Source organism: Marmota marmota, unplaced genomic scaffold, assembly GCF_001458135.2.
Source record: "Marmota marmota marmota unplaced genomic scaffold, marMar, whole genome shotgun sequence".
NCBI lineage: Eukaryota > Metazoa > Chordata > Mammalia > Rodentia > Sciuridae > Marmota > Marmota marmota.
Window position 1 is genome coordinate 6,753,142 of NW_025999969.1, and position 14,661 is coordinate 6,767,802.

At 45.8% G+C, this 14,661-nt stretch overlaps 1 protein-coding gene across 1 annotated transcript; it reads left to right on the forward strand.

Moving 5' to 3' along the window:
• The first annotated feature begins 11,062 nt into the window (after positions 1–11,062).
• On the forward strand, positions 11,063–14,223 carry LOC107154274 (palmitoyltransferase ZDHHC19-like). The gene is made up of 6 exons (XM_015499889.2): positions 11,063–11,190; positions 11,517–11,638; positions 12,146–12,285; positions 13,045–13,214; positions 13,649–13,754; positions 14,047–14,223. The coding sequence occupies exons 1-6, from the start codon at positions 11,063–11,065 to the stop codon at positions 14,221–14,223; spliced, it is 843 nt and encodes a 280-aa protein (XP_015355375.2).
• The last annotated feature ends 438 nt before the right edge of the window (positions 14,224–14,661 follow it).

Here is a 14,661-nt window from a genome sequence, read left to right on the forward strand (position 1 = left end):
GTGTAACAAATATGGTTAAGCACAATAAAGACTAATAACATGAGAAAAAGACGAACACCTGAGGAGAAAGCCATGAAAGTGACCATTAAAAAGGTAGAACTTATTTTAAAAATATACACTTTTTTCCTGATCATTATTAGAATTTGGAAGAACACATTTTATAATCTAAAGGCAATATGAAAAAAAGTTCTAATTAAAAAGAAACACACACATTTCCTTATTTGGGATCTTTAACTTTTTAAAAATTTAATTTAAAATGACGGAACTTGAATTCAATCAATTTAAGCTGTCCAATTTGGTTTTGTTCACTTGCAGTTTCCATCTGGGTATATATGCTGCCAAAGTAGGCCTATGAAGGCAGCTTGGATGAGTTTCCCATCTGGGATTGCTGATACCAGGCCAGCAGTCTCCTGGGAGACCTTGTGTTGAGTCACAGCCAGATTTAGGGTTGTTATTTTGAATATTTAATGTTAGCATGAAACCAACATAAAATTAAGTGAGGTGTAGTTTATCCTTGGAGAAGACAGGGCTTTCTTCAGCAGGTGAGCAATAGTGATTAAGAGCACAATGTTTGGATCAGGTGTTTGTTGTTTAGATTTAACCTTTAGTTTAGCCTTCAGCAAATTATTTAATTATCTAACACTCAAGTTCATTGTATGCAGTTACTAAAGGATTATAGGAGAAAATATTGGCATTTGCCATAATACTTACTAAATAATAAGAATTAAATAAATAAATAATTTCCAAATTATATCTAACTTTCAATGCCAATGGATTTTAATAATTTTAAATCATTTTAAAGATATATTACCAAATCAATATTGTAGCAATAACATAACTAAAAAGTTAAAAGGTCACCTGACATTTTGTCCACTACATGAGAAGGCAGACACTAGTTGTTTTCTTCACACCTATTTTTTAAAAATTATTAATACATATTCTAACAAAGTCTACATGGTTAAAAATTATGCTCTATTATTACTGTGTGCATATATGTGACTGTATGACCAATATGATTCTGCAACCTGTACACTAAGAAAAATGAGAAATTGTATCCCATCTGATTCAAATGTATATCAAAGTCATTGTACTGTCATGTATAACTAATTAAAACAAATAAAAATTTTTTAAAAAATCATGCTATAGATACAGCTTCATGTAAGATTGAAATTTGGGCTCATGAATCACAGCCTCTGGGACAGGAGTCCCCTGTGCTTCTCCTTTGCTAGCAAAGCAATAAAATTTTTTTCCCTTTTCTCAAAACCATGTCCTCATTACTGGATTGGCATTGGGAACAAGTACTGAGCTATCGGTAAAAAGTTTGGTATTCCAGGTGAGACCCAAGAGCGGCCTCCACTCCAGCTTCCCTGGGCAAGCCTCACTCTCCAAGGAACCCTGCTTCCATGATGAGGATGCAAGGTGGCTGGAGAACTTGTTGAGAGCCAAATGCAAGAGAGTTATGAGATGGGTGAGTTTGCTTTGGGTCAAACTGGAGAAGCTGTTTTTATAAGTAAACGGAGGAACTAAGGGACTCTTCCAGCAGCTGCCAAAGCTCCTTTTGCTTCAGGGAACACCTGCCTTCCTTCCCTGAATGGTGGTTTGTTCAATTGTGCACTTTGAGAAAAAGGAAACTGAAAAGTAAAGTCAGGACACCCTTGGCCATCTGGTAAGTCCTCCAGTGTGCATACTGAGAACCTCGATTCCACACATCTGTTTCCTCTTTGTGGTAACATCTAGTCCCTTTTTGTGGGTAAATCTGTGCTGCCATTGGTGTAAGAGTAATGGTTAAGTGGGACTCAAGAACCTAGGGATATTTCTGTTCTAGATTCCCATCTGTTGATTGTCCTTGGGTTTGGGAATTCCCTCTGGTAGTCTGTGTTTTTGTTGTATTTGTTTCTGTTACTGCCCATTTAAGACATGGCCAATACTGCATTGATTCTATAGTTCGTCTCTTGGGTTAGATCTTGGCTGGTCAATTTAAAGATTTCCATCTGTCAGTCATGGTTTTGGGACTCTGCTCTGGTTGTCTCTGTTTTTCTTTTTTGTACAATATTGTAACTGGAGTTGGTCTGTCAGAGGTAAAGTAAGTTGAATAAAGGGCCACCTGTAGGTATAAGCCTATATAAGATAATGTTTTATTGTAACAATCTGGGTTTTGAATAGCTTTCTGGATTATTGTACAATCTTGCAGTTGGAGTTGGTCTGTTAAAGGTAAACTAAGTGGAAGAAATTTGTACCTGCAGTTCTGTCTGTTTTAAAGGTTACTATCTGTCAGCATTGTTTCAGTGATCCTTTCTTGTTTGTCTGAAATTTTTGTATTTGCTACTGGCTGTTTTAGACATGGGCCATGCTGCATTGATTTTGGAGGCCTTTTGAGCAGAGAGATCTTGGCTGCATGGGCCACCTATAGGTATAAGCATGTCTAAGAGAAAGACAGTTTACTGTAACATGGTCTGGCTTTTAATGGTTTTTCTGGATTATTATATAGTCTTGAAATTGGTCTGTCAGGGGTAAAGTATATGAAAGAGATCCTGTATGTGCAGGCATTCATGCATGGAAGGAGGAATGGACACTTCTGACCTCTAACTCCAGGAGTTAGAGGCTCCAGCATCTGGGAGATGTCCGCTAGACAAAGAGATGATTCCTCAGTGCTTCTAATCTCTTTTGTTTGTTTGTTTCATGTTGTTCATAGAGGAGCCTCATCCTCAAAAAGTAATGGGAGATCATATCTCATAATTTTATGCATACAAACCTAGCCTGATTTCCAACTGGGGAAAGGAAAAAATAATGATTAAAATGCCCTATGTATGGGTGATAACTCAGAAGAGGTCACTGATGACTTCATTTCACTGAGAAGAGGAGACCTAGCCATGGCAGTCTCCAATGAGTTGAAGCCCCCCCACACAATATCTGTTGGATATGCTTGGTTATTCCCATATCCCTTTGCTAGGTTCAACTTGGTATTGCTGCTGAATGTCAGTGGCATCTTCTTTGCTTTTCTGTGAGTCTCCCATGCAAGATATCAGGTTTCTTACAAAGAGATAGAAGGGAAAATAGACAATGATAGTGCAGAGACAGGGAAGTAGAGCGAGGGTCAGGAGAGGGAAGCAGGGTATATAGTTAGAAACATGGAGGTCTAGAGTGCGTGATGCATTTAGGGAACTGCGGGAGGCTGGTAAAGTTGGTGACATTTGGTGGAGTCTCCTTGGTTGTCTCCACCCTGGATATTTAGATCTGACCTATGGTGTGCAAGTCTGATCTCAGATGAGGCAGGCCTTGTGGGGAGCTCTGGGTTGCCCCAGACTAGAACTGACAGTCTGGCTCTGGTGAGCCACTGAGGTGAGAAGAAACAGAATTCTGGAGGTTTTCCAGTTGCTTTAGAAGGGAGGACTGGGCAGGCTGGAAAGAGAGGCCAGCAGGCTCTTCCAAACCATGCAGTTCACCCTTCCTCCTTCCCATTTCACACACAACTTCAAGCACTGATCACTATTACAAAAGATGGAGCTCTATAGAGAGCTCTTGTGGCTAGAAACCCCCTTCTTTTTGATTTCCAGCCCATCTGAGTGGTCAGCCTGCTCAACAGGGACCAGGATTTCCCTGCCCATCTCCTCCAAACCTTTTTTGTTGCCCAGTGATGCTATGGGGCTCCCCCAGGCAGCCACATGAAGGAAGGGCCTCTTGCCATTGCCCAAACCTCTTCCCATGCCAGGTTCTTTCAAGCAGGACTCTGAGGCAGCATATGTGACCTGTATGTATCAAAGGGCCTTTCAAATGCCCCAGTGCCCACCTAGGACCTTCCACTCTCCCTGTTGTAACATCTGTGTGAAGGTGAGTACTCCTCCTTATCCACTCACCAACACATCCTGAGCACCTGGCCAGGACCAGGAACCTCACATCATATGTAGGCAAGGGGTGGGTATGAGACCATCTCCACAGACTGCTAAAAGTGGCTCTCAGCCACTCTTGGTCACTTACATCTATTATTACCTCTGTGTCTGCACCTGTCCTGAGAGGCTGGCCTTGCTTGAACAGGTGCTGATATGCAAAGGGCATTCCATATATGCTGAGCTTGGTGAAGTCAGGGGGAAGAAAGGCAGAGCCTGTCCCAAACCCTGGCTTGCTGATACTAGATCCCCAGACCCTTAGGCCAACTGCTGCCCTTTCTGGGGTTCGTCACCTGTCTTCCTCTAGGTGTCCAAGTTGGAGGGTTTCCTGGAGAGTCCTCTTATCTCATGTGCACAACCTGCATGGGCTTACAAGTGCAGAAGGCTGGCTGGGTCAGGGAGTTCTTTATATCCTTATCCAGTATCAGAGAAGAAAGTGGCCCAGAGTATTGTATATCCTGCTCCAAGAGACACTAGGCAAGTCCAGTCTCTAAAGACCTCACTCATGACCAGCGACCTGATGAGCCAAGGAGTCCTAACTGTGCTCTAACAATGGAAATGCCAGGGAGCCTGTGTGTAGGGTCAAGAGTAGAGGTCTAGAGGGCCATGTTAAGGGAGGCCTGAGCATTTGGGAGTGATGGAGGCTAGGCCAGTTAGACCCTTGAGGCCTGCCTCCCCTCCCCTAGGAAACCACCACTGTAGGTGGGCAAACAATTGCGTGGGGCATCATAACGTCCTACTGTTCCTGTTGCTGCTTCTGTCCCTTTGCCTGTACCTAGGTACCCTGCTGATGATGTCTGTCATCTTTCTTGTATGCACCAGCGAGATGCCAGTCTCTTTGTGCAAAGCAATGGCATATCCACACAGTCCCAAGGGCCCAAACTAAGAACAGCAGGGATTGTGGGAGGAAGAGACAGAGAGCCAAAAGGTGGGGTTACGGGGGTGGGGGACTGACGTGGGCAGGTCTAGAGGAAATAGCCCCTTGGGAGGATCTGTCAAGAACATGTTGAAGGTGAGTGAGGTCAGGGAGATAGGCGGGGTAGAATGCACTGTGGAGTTGAGAATTTAGCGGGGCCAGGCAGTCGGGTAATGAAGGTAGAAAAGGGACAGGCAGGAGGACAGCGCAGTGGAGTGAGCTTTCCCTCAGGTGTACTGGACCAAGAGTCCAGCCCAGGAAAGAAGAGTAGGTGGGCGGGACATGTGGGGCTGTTAAGGGGGCAGGGCCAGTGAGAAACTGTCCCTCAGCTTGGTTTCTTAGTTTGCGCACAGCTTCATAGTGGCTGTCCCTGCCACCTGCACCCTGCTGCCATTCAGCTTGGGGCTGCTAATCCCGGCTGTAGCAGTGAGCACGGCCAGATGCCCTTACGAGGGTCAGGTAAGCCAGGCCCAGTGAATGAGCCAGGATACCTGCCTATGCAGAGGCATCTTGCACCTCTGCCGCCTTCACTTTCTGTGCCTTCTCCTCTGCCCTTGGCCCTGATGGTGCCTCATCAGTCCTTCCAGACCCACCTCTTCAGATGCAGCTCAGATCTCTTCTCTCCCTGGACCTCAGTGGGATGGTCATTTTACCTCCTGGGTGCATTGATTCCAGAGTCTACTGTGTGCTAAGCTGCTAGTTATTTGAGGGATAGGTATAGAGGTGAGTGAGTACATCCTGCACTTGTGTTGAAAAGCAACCTGTGATCAGAATAACACCAGCAGACATCCAGGAACACTGTGAAGAGGAGTTGGGCCTGAGTGGTGCAGCTCACTGGAAGAAACTGAGTTTGCCAAGGCCTGCATTGTACTCATCTTAGGTGTGACTGTGGAGAAGAAGAGGATAGGAAGGCTTAGTCGGCGAGCAGCACACCCGTGCAAAAAGGTACGGAAACCCAAAAGTAATGTGTTAAGAGAATGATGAGGATATGGCTCTAATTCAAGAACAAGGAGGCATGGGCAATGAAGTTGACCATGTGGAGGTCAAGATTAAAAAGGCTCAGAAAGTCAAGTGTGGAATTTAGTTTGGATGAAGTAAAAACCTGGGAGCCATGGTATAAAAAAATTTTTTTAAACGTTGTTTCTTTAGGAATAATTTACTCACAGTAAAAGTCTCAACCGTTTTAGTCTACAGTTAAGAATTTTGACAAGTGGAATCTGTCCTGCACTCTACACTATGATCGAGGTGAGACCAGTTTCATTACCCTAGAAAATCCTTTCATCACCTTCTGTTGTCAGTTTCTCCCCCTACGTCCTTCTGATTTTTCTCTTTCCAGAATCATGTGTAAATGGAGTCTTTGCTTTTTCAGTCTGGCTTCATTTATTTAGTACAATACATTTAAGATTCATCCATGTATTGCTCCTATGAGTAGTTTATTTCCTTTTATTATTTTGTATGCATTGTCCTACAGATTATTTACACATTCACCATTTAAAAGATTATTCATTGTATCTAGTTTTTCCATACTTTTTTGTTTTGTTTGTCCCAGGGATTGAACCCAGGGGTGCTTAACTACTGAGCTACACCCTGAGCTCCACTACTCCCTTTATTTTTTCTTTAATTTTGTATTTCTATTTGAGTCAGGGTCTCACTAAGTTGTTTAGAGCCTTGCTAAGTGACTGAGGCTGGCTTTGAACTTGCAATCCTCCAGCCTTAGCCTCCCAAGCCACTAGGATTCAGGTATGCGCCACTGTGCCCAGCTAGTTTTTCATAGTTATAAATAAAGCAGCTACGAACACTGGTATACAGGCATGTGAACAGAAGCTTTCATTTTCTGTTGGGTAAATTCTTAGGGGTGGCATTGCTGAGTCATAAGGTAACCATGTATGGAACCTTATAGGAAATTGCCATATTTGTCTTCCAAAACCACTGTACCATTCCTAATTTCTACCAGCAACATATGAGAATTCCAGTTGCTTCACATCCTTACCAACATTTGACACTGTCATTTGTTATTATCTTTTTATTGTAGTCTGTCTAATAAATGAGTAGTGGCATCTCATTAAGGCTCCAGGTTGTGTTTTATTAATGAGAAATGATGTTGAGCATATTTTCATGTCTTCTTGCCTATTGGTAGGTCTTTGGTAAAGTGTTTGCTCCAATATTTTGCCCATTTTAAAAAAATGAGTTGTTTCCTTAATGAATTTCAAGAGTTCTCTATACTGGACTCAGATTTATGTTTTACAAATCTTTTTAATCTGTGGCTTGTCACTTCATTTTCTTCATAGTATGTTCCAAAGAAGCAGAAGTTCTTAGTGCTGTTGTTTTTCCAGTTCCAAAGATTGATGAAGGGTGCTCTACCATTGAGTGTTGTTGTTCATTCTACTTGGAACATCATGTCCTCTGTGAGGAACAGTTTCATTACATTCTTTCCAAGTTTCATTACATTCTTTCCAAACTGTGTGTCTTTGTTTCTTTTTCTTTTTAGTGTTGACTAGGAATGATAGGGGTGGGCATCTCTGCCATGGGATTCCTTTAGTATGGCAATCACTTGACTAAAGGCTCTTTCAGGAAGACTGGTGGGCAGCATCAGTGGGGGAGGGGAAGCTGCAGACCCCGAGACAGTGAACAGACAGAGGAGCCTGTCTGCTCATCACCTCCCATCCTTTTAGTCACCACCCCACCACTGCCATATGTGGTTCCCTCCCCCCTGTGACTCCTGTGCTTGGCCCTTATTCCTCAGCCCTGTGGTCTGAGGGTCTCCTCCTCTCTCCAGCTTCTAGTATCATCATTGAGTTTGCCTGGCAGCCTTTTCCCTCCCTCCATCCTGTGGTTGTTCCATCTCCAGGTCAGGCCATAGGCCATCGCCCTTCCTCCTCTGCTCAGAGTGAGGCCCTCCATGTCCAGGATCCCCAAGTCTCAAGGGACCTAAATGTGGTCTGCATTCTAAGACTCACCAATCAGGGCTCCTTTCCATTACTGGCAGCACCCATGTCAGGCACTGATCCCATGCTCCAACTTCACTCCCTTTCTACTCTGCCCCCTGACTGCAACTCCTCCTGGAGTCCCTTGCTTGGTGGTTGGTGGCAAGGACTCTGGAGCCAGACCTCATAAGTCCAAATCACAGCTCTACAACTGACCAACAGGGAGACCTTGGGTAGCACTTAGCCCCGGGTCATTCAACATCCCTATCTGTAAAACAGGGAATTGTGGGATAATTCATGTAAACCACATAGAACATTGGCTGTACCAGAAAGTGGCCTATGTGCTGAATACAGACCACAATGAATGTTGGTGAGGATGTGGGGGAAAAGGTACACTCATATACTGCTGGTGGGACTGCAAATTGGTGCAACCAATCTGGAAAGCAGTATGGAGATTCCTTACAAAACTTGGAATAGAACCACCATTTGACACAGCTACCCCTCTCCTAGGTCTATACCCAAATGACTTAAAATCAGCATATTACAGAGACACAGCCACCTCAATGTTTATAGAAGCTCAATTCACAATAGTTAAACTGTGGAAACAGCCTGGATGCCCGTGAATAGACGAATGGATAGAGAAACTGTGGTATATATACCTAATGGAATATTACTCAGCATTAAAAGAGAATAAAATTATGTGCAGGTAAATGAATGGAGTTAGAGAATATCATGCTAAGTGAAGTAAGCCAATCCCCCAAAACCAAAGGCTGAATGTTCTCTCTGATAAGGAAAAATGGAGGGACTTTGATGAGGCAAAGGGGAGGCAGATGTGAGGAGGGGGCATGGGGGTAGGAAAGATGGTGGAATGAGATGGACATCATTACCCTAGGTACATGTATGAATGCACATATGGTGTGATGCTACATCGGGTACAACCATAGATATGTAAAGTTGTGCTACTACAGGTGTGTACAATGAATTAAAATGCATTGTGCTGTCGTATATACCTAATTTAAAACAAAACAAAACAAAAAAAGAAAACCTAAGGCTAGTATGGTCTGCTCCAAAGCTCAATAGACCTGGTAGTTATGATTCTAGTACCACTCCTGACCTTTTTCCATGACCCAATGCATGTCATCCCTTCTTCTTCTGCTAAAACAGAAATCGACATAAAATTTGAAAGTAGACTGTGACTCAAACATCATTGCATTCTCAGTAGAAACACAATTGACCAAGAGAAATCTGAAAAAAAAATGCTCAACATTACTGATCCTTAGAGAAATGCAAATTATAATCATAATGAGATACCCTCTCACACCTATTAGAATGGCTATTATCAAAGAGACAAAGGAACCAGTGGCACATGCCTTCATCCCAGTAACTCAAGAGGCTGAGGCAAGAGGATTATAAATTCAACATAAACCTCAGCACCTTAGTGAGACCTGATCTCAGAATAAAACTTAAAAAGGTCTGCAGTTGTGTATCAGGGTAATGTACCCTTGGGATCAACCCGAGTATAAATAAAAGAAAAAGAAAGACAAAAGATATTAAGTACTGGTCTGGATGTGGAGAAACTAGAATCCTTGTACAATGTTTGGTGGAATGTAAATTAGTATAGTCATTATGGAAATCAGTATGGGAAGTTTCTTTAAAAATTAAAAATAGAGCTCAGTTGGTAGAGTGCTTGCCTTGCATGGACAAGGCCCTGGGTTCAATCCCCAGCAACAACAACAACAACAACAACAAAATTACCCTACGGTCCAGACATCCAACTACTTGGTATATATCCAAAGGAAATGGCATCAGTGTATTAATAGATATCTGCACCCCATGTTCATTGCAGCAATATTCTCAGAACCTAGAAATGGGAAAAGCTGTGTCTATCAGTGGGTGAGTTGATACAGAAAATGTGGTTTAGAAATATAAGGGGACACTATTTAGTCTTTAAATAAAATTAGGAAGTCCTGTCATTTGTGACATTGAATGAGGCCAAAGGAAATTTTACTGGGGGAAATAAGCCAGGCACAGGGCAACTATCACATGATCTTACCTACATGTGGAATCTGTAAAAGTTGAACTCATAGAAACAGAGAGCAGAATGGTGACTACCAGAGGCCCAGGAGTGGCTGGGCGGTGGATGGGGGAGATGCTGGTCCCAGGACGCCAAATTGCACTTAGAAGAGGGGGATGAGTTTAAGGGATCTATTGTACAATAAGATGACTACAGTTAATAATAACATACAACAGAATGAGTACAGTTGATAATGTTATATACACTGGAAAATGACTCAGAGAGTAGATTTTAAGGGTTCTCAACACAAAAAAGAATATGAAATAATGTACATGTATACATGTTTCAAAATATGTTTTATGCCATAAATATGTACAAATTATTATCATTATCATCATCATCAGGGATTGTACCGAGGGTTGCTTAACCATTGAGTCACATCCCCAGCCCATTTTATGTTTTATGTTGAGACAGAATTATGTCATAAAGCCCACCCTGGAAGTGAGGGAAACTGGGAAGATATTTAATTGGTAGATTGCTACCTCCTCCCCACAATGGAGCTCTGATACAACAAAAAGGAAGAAGTGGAGCTAGGATAAGTGAGGAGCACTGCCTACTTCCATTAGCACTGGGCCTGAAAGGGGGATAATTAACCATCACCAAACTTCTCTCCTAAACCATATGACATGGTCTCTGTATTAGCTGCTTTCTGTTGCTCTAAAAAAATACCCAAGAATGGGTACTTTATAAAGAGATGAGGTTTATTTAGCACAGAATCCAACATTTGGCAGCCCCTGAGACTGATCTTTGGTGAGAGTGATCACAACACGGTGAATGGCATCATGGTGGGAGGACATGCAAGGGGTTGAGACTGAATGGCCAGAAACTGGGGAGGATGAGTCTTGTTCTCTTTATAACACCCCCTCTCACAGGAACTAACAGGGACCCAGAGAAGTTCATTACTCCCTTCCAAGGGCCTCATCCCCAGTGGCCAAATTACCTCCCACTAGGCCCCACCTCTTGCAGGTTCTACCCCCTCAACACTGCCGCACCGAGGACCTAGCCTCCAGCCTATGAACCTTTGGGGGATAAACTACATCCATCCTCACAAGCTCTAACAAAGCCACATTGTAAGAGCAGGATGTCCCCGTCTATAAGTGTGTATGTGAGGGCAGGGGAAGGTTGATATCAGTGGGCACAGGAATCAGCCAGAGCCCCCATTCCGGAACCTCTCTGATGTCACACTTGTAGTCATGGTACTCTGGGTGCCAACCCAGGAGAAGGAGCGGTTGGCTCTCATTTGTTTGAGAGCAGGCATCGCAGCATGACTGTATCAAACGATTTATTGTCCCCACCCCCACCCCCAGCCAGATCCTGGCTATTCTCAAGCCTTTGGGCTTGTTTCAATGTGGCAGCCCTGGTCTTTCTAAGTGCTGTGTTCTTTACGTTTCCGTGAGTCTCCAGGCCAGCTGTCGGTTTCTCAAAAAGAGACAGCAGGGAAATAGACAGTGAGAGTGCAGAGGCAGGGAGGTGGAGGGAGGCCAGGAGGGGAAGGAGGATATTTAGTGGGAAGCACAGAGATGTGGGGAGCCTGAGGCTTTGGGGGGACTGTGGGAGGCTGGTAATGCTGGTGACATTTGGTGGAGGGAATGGGGTCTGTCTCTAGCCTGGATATTCAGATCTGTCGTTAAGGTGTGTGGGTCTGACCTCAGGTAAGCTGGGCCTCATGGGGGCTCCGGGTTGCCCCCGACTAGAACTGAGTCTGGCTCTGATTTCAGAGGCCGAGCACTGGCGCAAAATGGAGAGTGGGCCTACCCAGTGGTCTCCGGACTTCTCTGCCTCCTGAGTTTGTACAGCCTCATTGGCATGAATTTTTCGGACCCAGGCATTTTACACAGAGGTAAGGCCTCAGACTCCTGGGAGAGGGAGATGGCACCCCAAGGACTGGTGCCTACAGGAGTCATTTGTAAAGGGCTGACCCCACCTGTGGCCTCAGGATCCCTTCTTACCCTGTCCTTATTACTTGGGCCCTGGCACTTCATTTCCCAAGCCACTGAAGTGTGAAAAACAGAATCCTGGAGGTTTTCCAGTTGCTTTAGAAGGGAGGACCGGGCAAGAGAGGCAGCAGGCTCTTCCATCCACACAGTTCACCCTTCCTCCTTCCCATTTCACACCTGACTCCAAGCATTGATCACTATTCCAAAGGGGGAGCTCCATGTAGAGCTCCTGTGGCTGGACAGCCCTTCTCTCTGACTGCTGCCATCTGAGTGGTCAGCTTGCTCAACAGGGACCGGGGTTGCCCTGCCCTCCTCCCCACCTTCTGATGCCCAGTTATGCTATGGGGCTGCCCCGAGCATCAGAGTGATACAAGGGCCTCCTCCACTGCCCACACCTCTCCCCCTTCCAGGTGCCTTCGAGCAGTACCCTGAGGCTCCCTACATGGCACAAGTGAATGGTAGGTTGTACCACATGCCGTGGTGTCCCACCTGTTATTTTCACCGCCTGCCCCGAACCTTCCACTGCAAAAGGTGTGACATCTGTGTGGAGGTGAGTGCTCCTCCTCCCTGTCCACTCACCAAACTATCTCCGGGCACCTGGCCAGGACCAGGAACCTCACATCATGAGTGGGCCAGGTGGGGGTATCAGACCATGTTCCCAGAGTGCTTCATCTCAGCCACTGTTGGTCACTTATATATGTCATCACCTCTGTGTCTGCACCTGTCCAGGGAGGCTGGCCTTGCTTGCAAAGGTGCTGACATACAAAGGGCATCCCCTCTGTGCTGAGCCTGATGGAGTCAGCTGGAGGAAAAGCAGTGACTGTCCCCTCCCCTGGCTTGCTGATACTAGATCCCCAGCCCTTTAGGCTGACTGCTGCTCTGTCCTGGGGATCTTTGCCCGTCTTGGTCTGGGTGTCCCAGTTGGAGGATTTCCTGGGTTCTGAGTGCATTTCTCTGATGTGCCCACTCTGCTCGGGTTCACAAGTGCAGACAGCTGGTAGTGGAGGGGCATTTTTTTCATCCTTTTCCAGTACTTGAGGAAACGGAGGCCCAGAGTTTTCATGTCCTGGTCCACATGACACCAGGCAGGTCTTGTCTCTAAAGACCTCACTCAGGACAGGTAGCCTGATGAGCCATGGGGTCCTAACTGTGCTCTAACCATGGAAATGCCAGGTTCTCACTGAGATGGGAACCCTTATGTAAGGTCAAGAGCAGGCGGCCTAGAGGGCTGTGTTAGGGGAGGCCCCAGGATTAGAGGGTGATGGAGGCCATTCCAGAAGGACCCTCAGACCTGACTCCTCTCCCCTAGGAGTTCGACCACCATTGCAGGTGGGTGAATAACTGCGTGGGACACCGAAACATCCGGCTCTATCTGCTACTCCTCGTGTCTCTGTGCCTCTATCTGGGTACCGTGCTGGCCACCTGCGTGGTTTTCATCATACGCAGGAGGAACATCGCGTTTCTGGACAAAACCATGACGTATCCACACAGTCCCAAGGGCCCACACTGGGAAGAGCTTGTGTGGTGGGGAGGGAGGGGCAAACAGCCCAGGAGGGTCAGGGTGACAGGGGAGGGGCTGACGTGGGCGGGGCTAGAGGGAGAAGTCACTTGGCAGGACCTGTGAAGGACATTTGGAAGGCCAGTGGAGTCAGGGACATGGGCGGGGTAGGATGCCTATGGAGTTAAGAATCTAGGGGCCCACAGAGTAGGGTAATGAAAGTTGAAAAGGGACAGGTGGGAGGACAGTGTGGTGGAGGGAGGTTTCCCTTGGTTGTACTGGACTAACTGTCCAGTCCAGGGAGGGAGAGCGGTGGGTGGTGCTACCTGGGGAGGGAGGGAAGGAGGGAGCAGTGGGGTCGAAAGCAGGCCAGGGAGGAGATCTTCCATTGCTTCCCTTCTTAACCTGTGCACAGCATCCTGGTGGCTGTACCCGCTGGGGCCCTCCTGGTCCCGCTCATCCTGCAATTGTTCATCAAGGCAGTGGCGGTGGGCACCGCCAGGCGACCCTATGAGGAGAAGGTAAGCAGTGAGTGCGTGTGCCCTTGGCTGTGTGGAGGCATCTTGCACCTCTTCAATTAGACACTTTGTGCGCTTTCTCCACTGCCCTTGGCCCTGATGATGCCTCATGAGTCCTTCCAGACCCACCTCTGAAGATGCAGCTCAGATATCTCTATACCCTGGAGGTTGGGGCCATTCTCCCTCCTGGGTGCATTGCATTGAAAGCCTACTGTGTGCTGGGTGTGCTAGGTGGTGGTTATTTGAGGGATGGGTATAGGGGTGAGTAAGTACATCATGCACTTGTGTTGATAAGCAACCTGCCATCAGAATAACACTGGGAGACACCAGGAACGCTCTGAGCGAGGGGTCAGTCCTGAGTGGTGTAGCCGACTGGAAGAGACTGGGAGTTTGGCGAAGCCCACGCTGTAGAGAACATGCCACTCTCTGTGTCCTAGGTGTGCTTTTGGAGAGGCAGACAGGAGGGCATTGACTGTGAGAGGTACAATTTTGTAGAAAGGCACAGAAATCTGAAAGTAGGGTGTTAACAGAATGATGAAGAAATGGATCCTAGTTCAAGCACAAGGTGACATGGGCAATGAGGTTGACCCCATGGGGGTCAAGATTAGAAAGGCCCAGAAAGCCAAGCATGGAATTTTGTTTGGAAGAACTGAAAACCTGGGAGCCATGAAAAATTTTGTGAAAATGTCATTCATGAGGGGTAATTACAAACAGTAAATTCACCCTTTTTCATCTATAGTTAGGGATTTTGACAAATGACATTGTGTACTCTCCACCAAGATCAAGCTTAACCAGGTTCACTACCCCAGAAAATCCTTTCATCTCTTGTTGTCATTTTCTCTCCCTGAGTCCTTGAGGTTTTTCTCTTTCCGGAATCATGCATAAATGGTGTTGTGGGCTTTCTAGTCTG

What these genes read in the sequence shown, in the direction of transcription:
- LOC107154274 (XM_015499889.2), top strand. Translation starts at nt 11,063, where the DNA reads ATGACTGTATCAAACGATTTATTGTCCCCACCCCCACCCCCAGCCAGA. An exon ending in GGTGTGACATCTGTGTGGAG is followed by an intron (nt 12,286 to 13,044) that starts GTGAGTGCTCCT and finishes CCTCTCCCCTAG; the next exon opens with GAGTTCGACCACCATTGCAG. An exon ending in GGCGACCCTATGAGGAGAAG is followed by an intron (nt 13,755 to 14,046) that starts GTAAGCAGTGAG and finishes TGTGTTGATAAG; the next exon opens with CAACCTGCCATCAGAATAAC.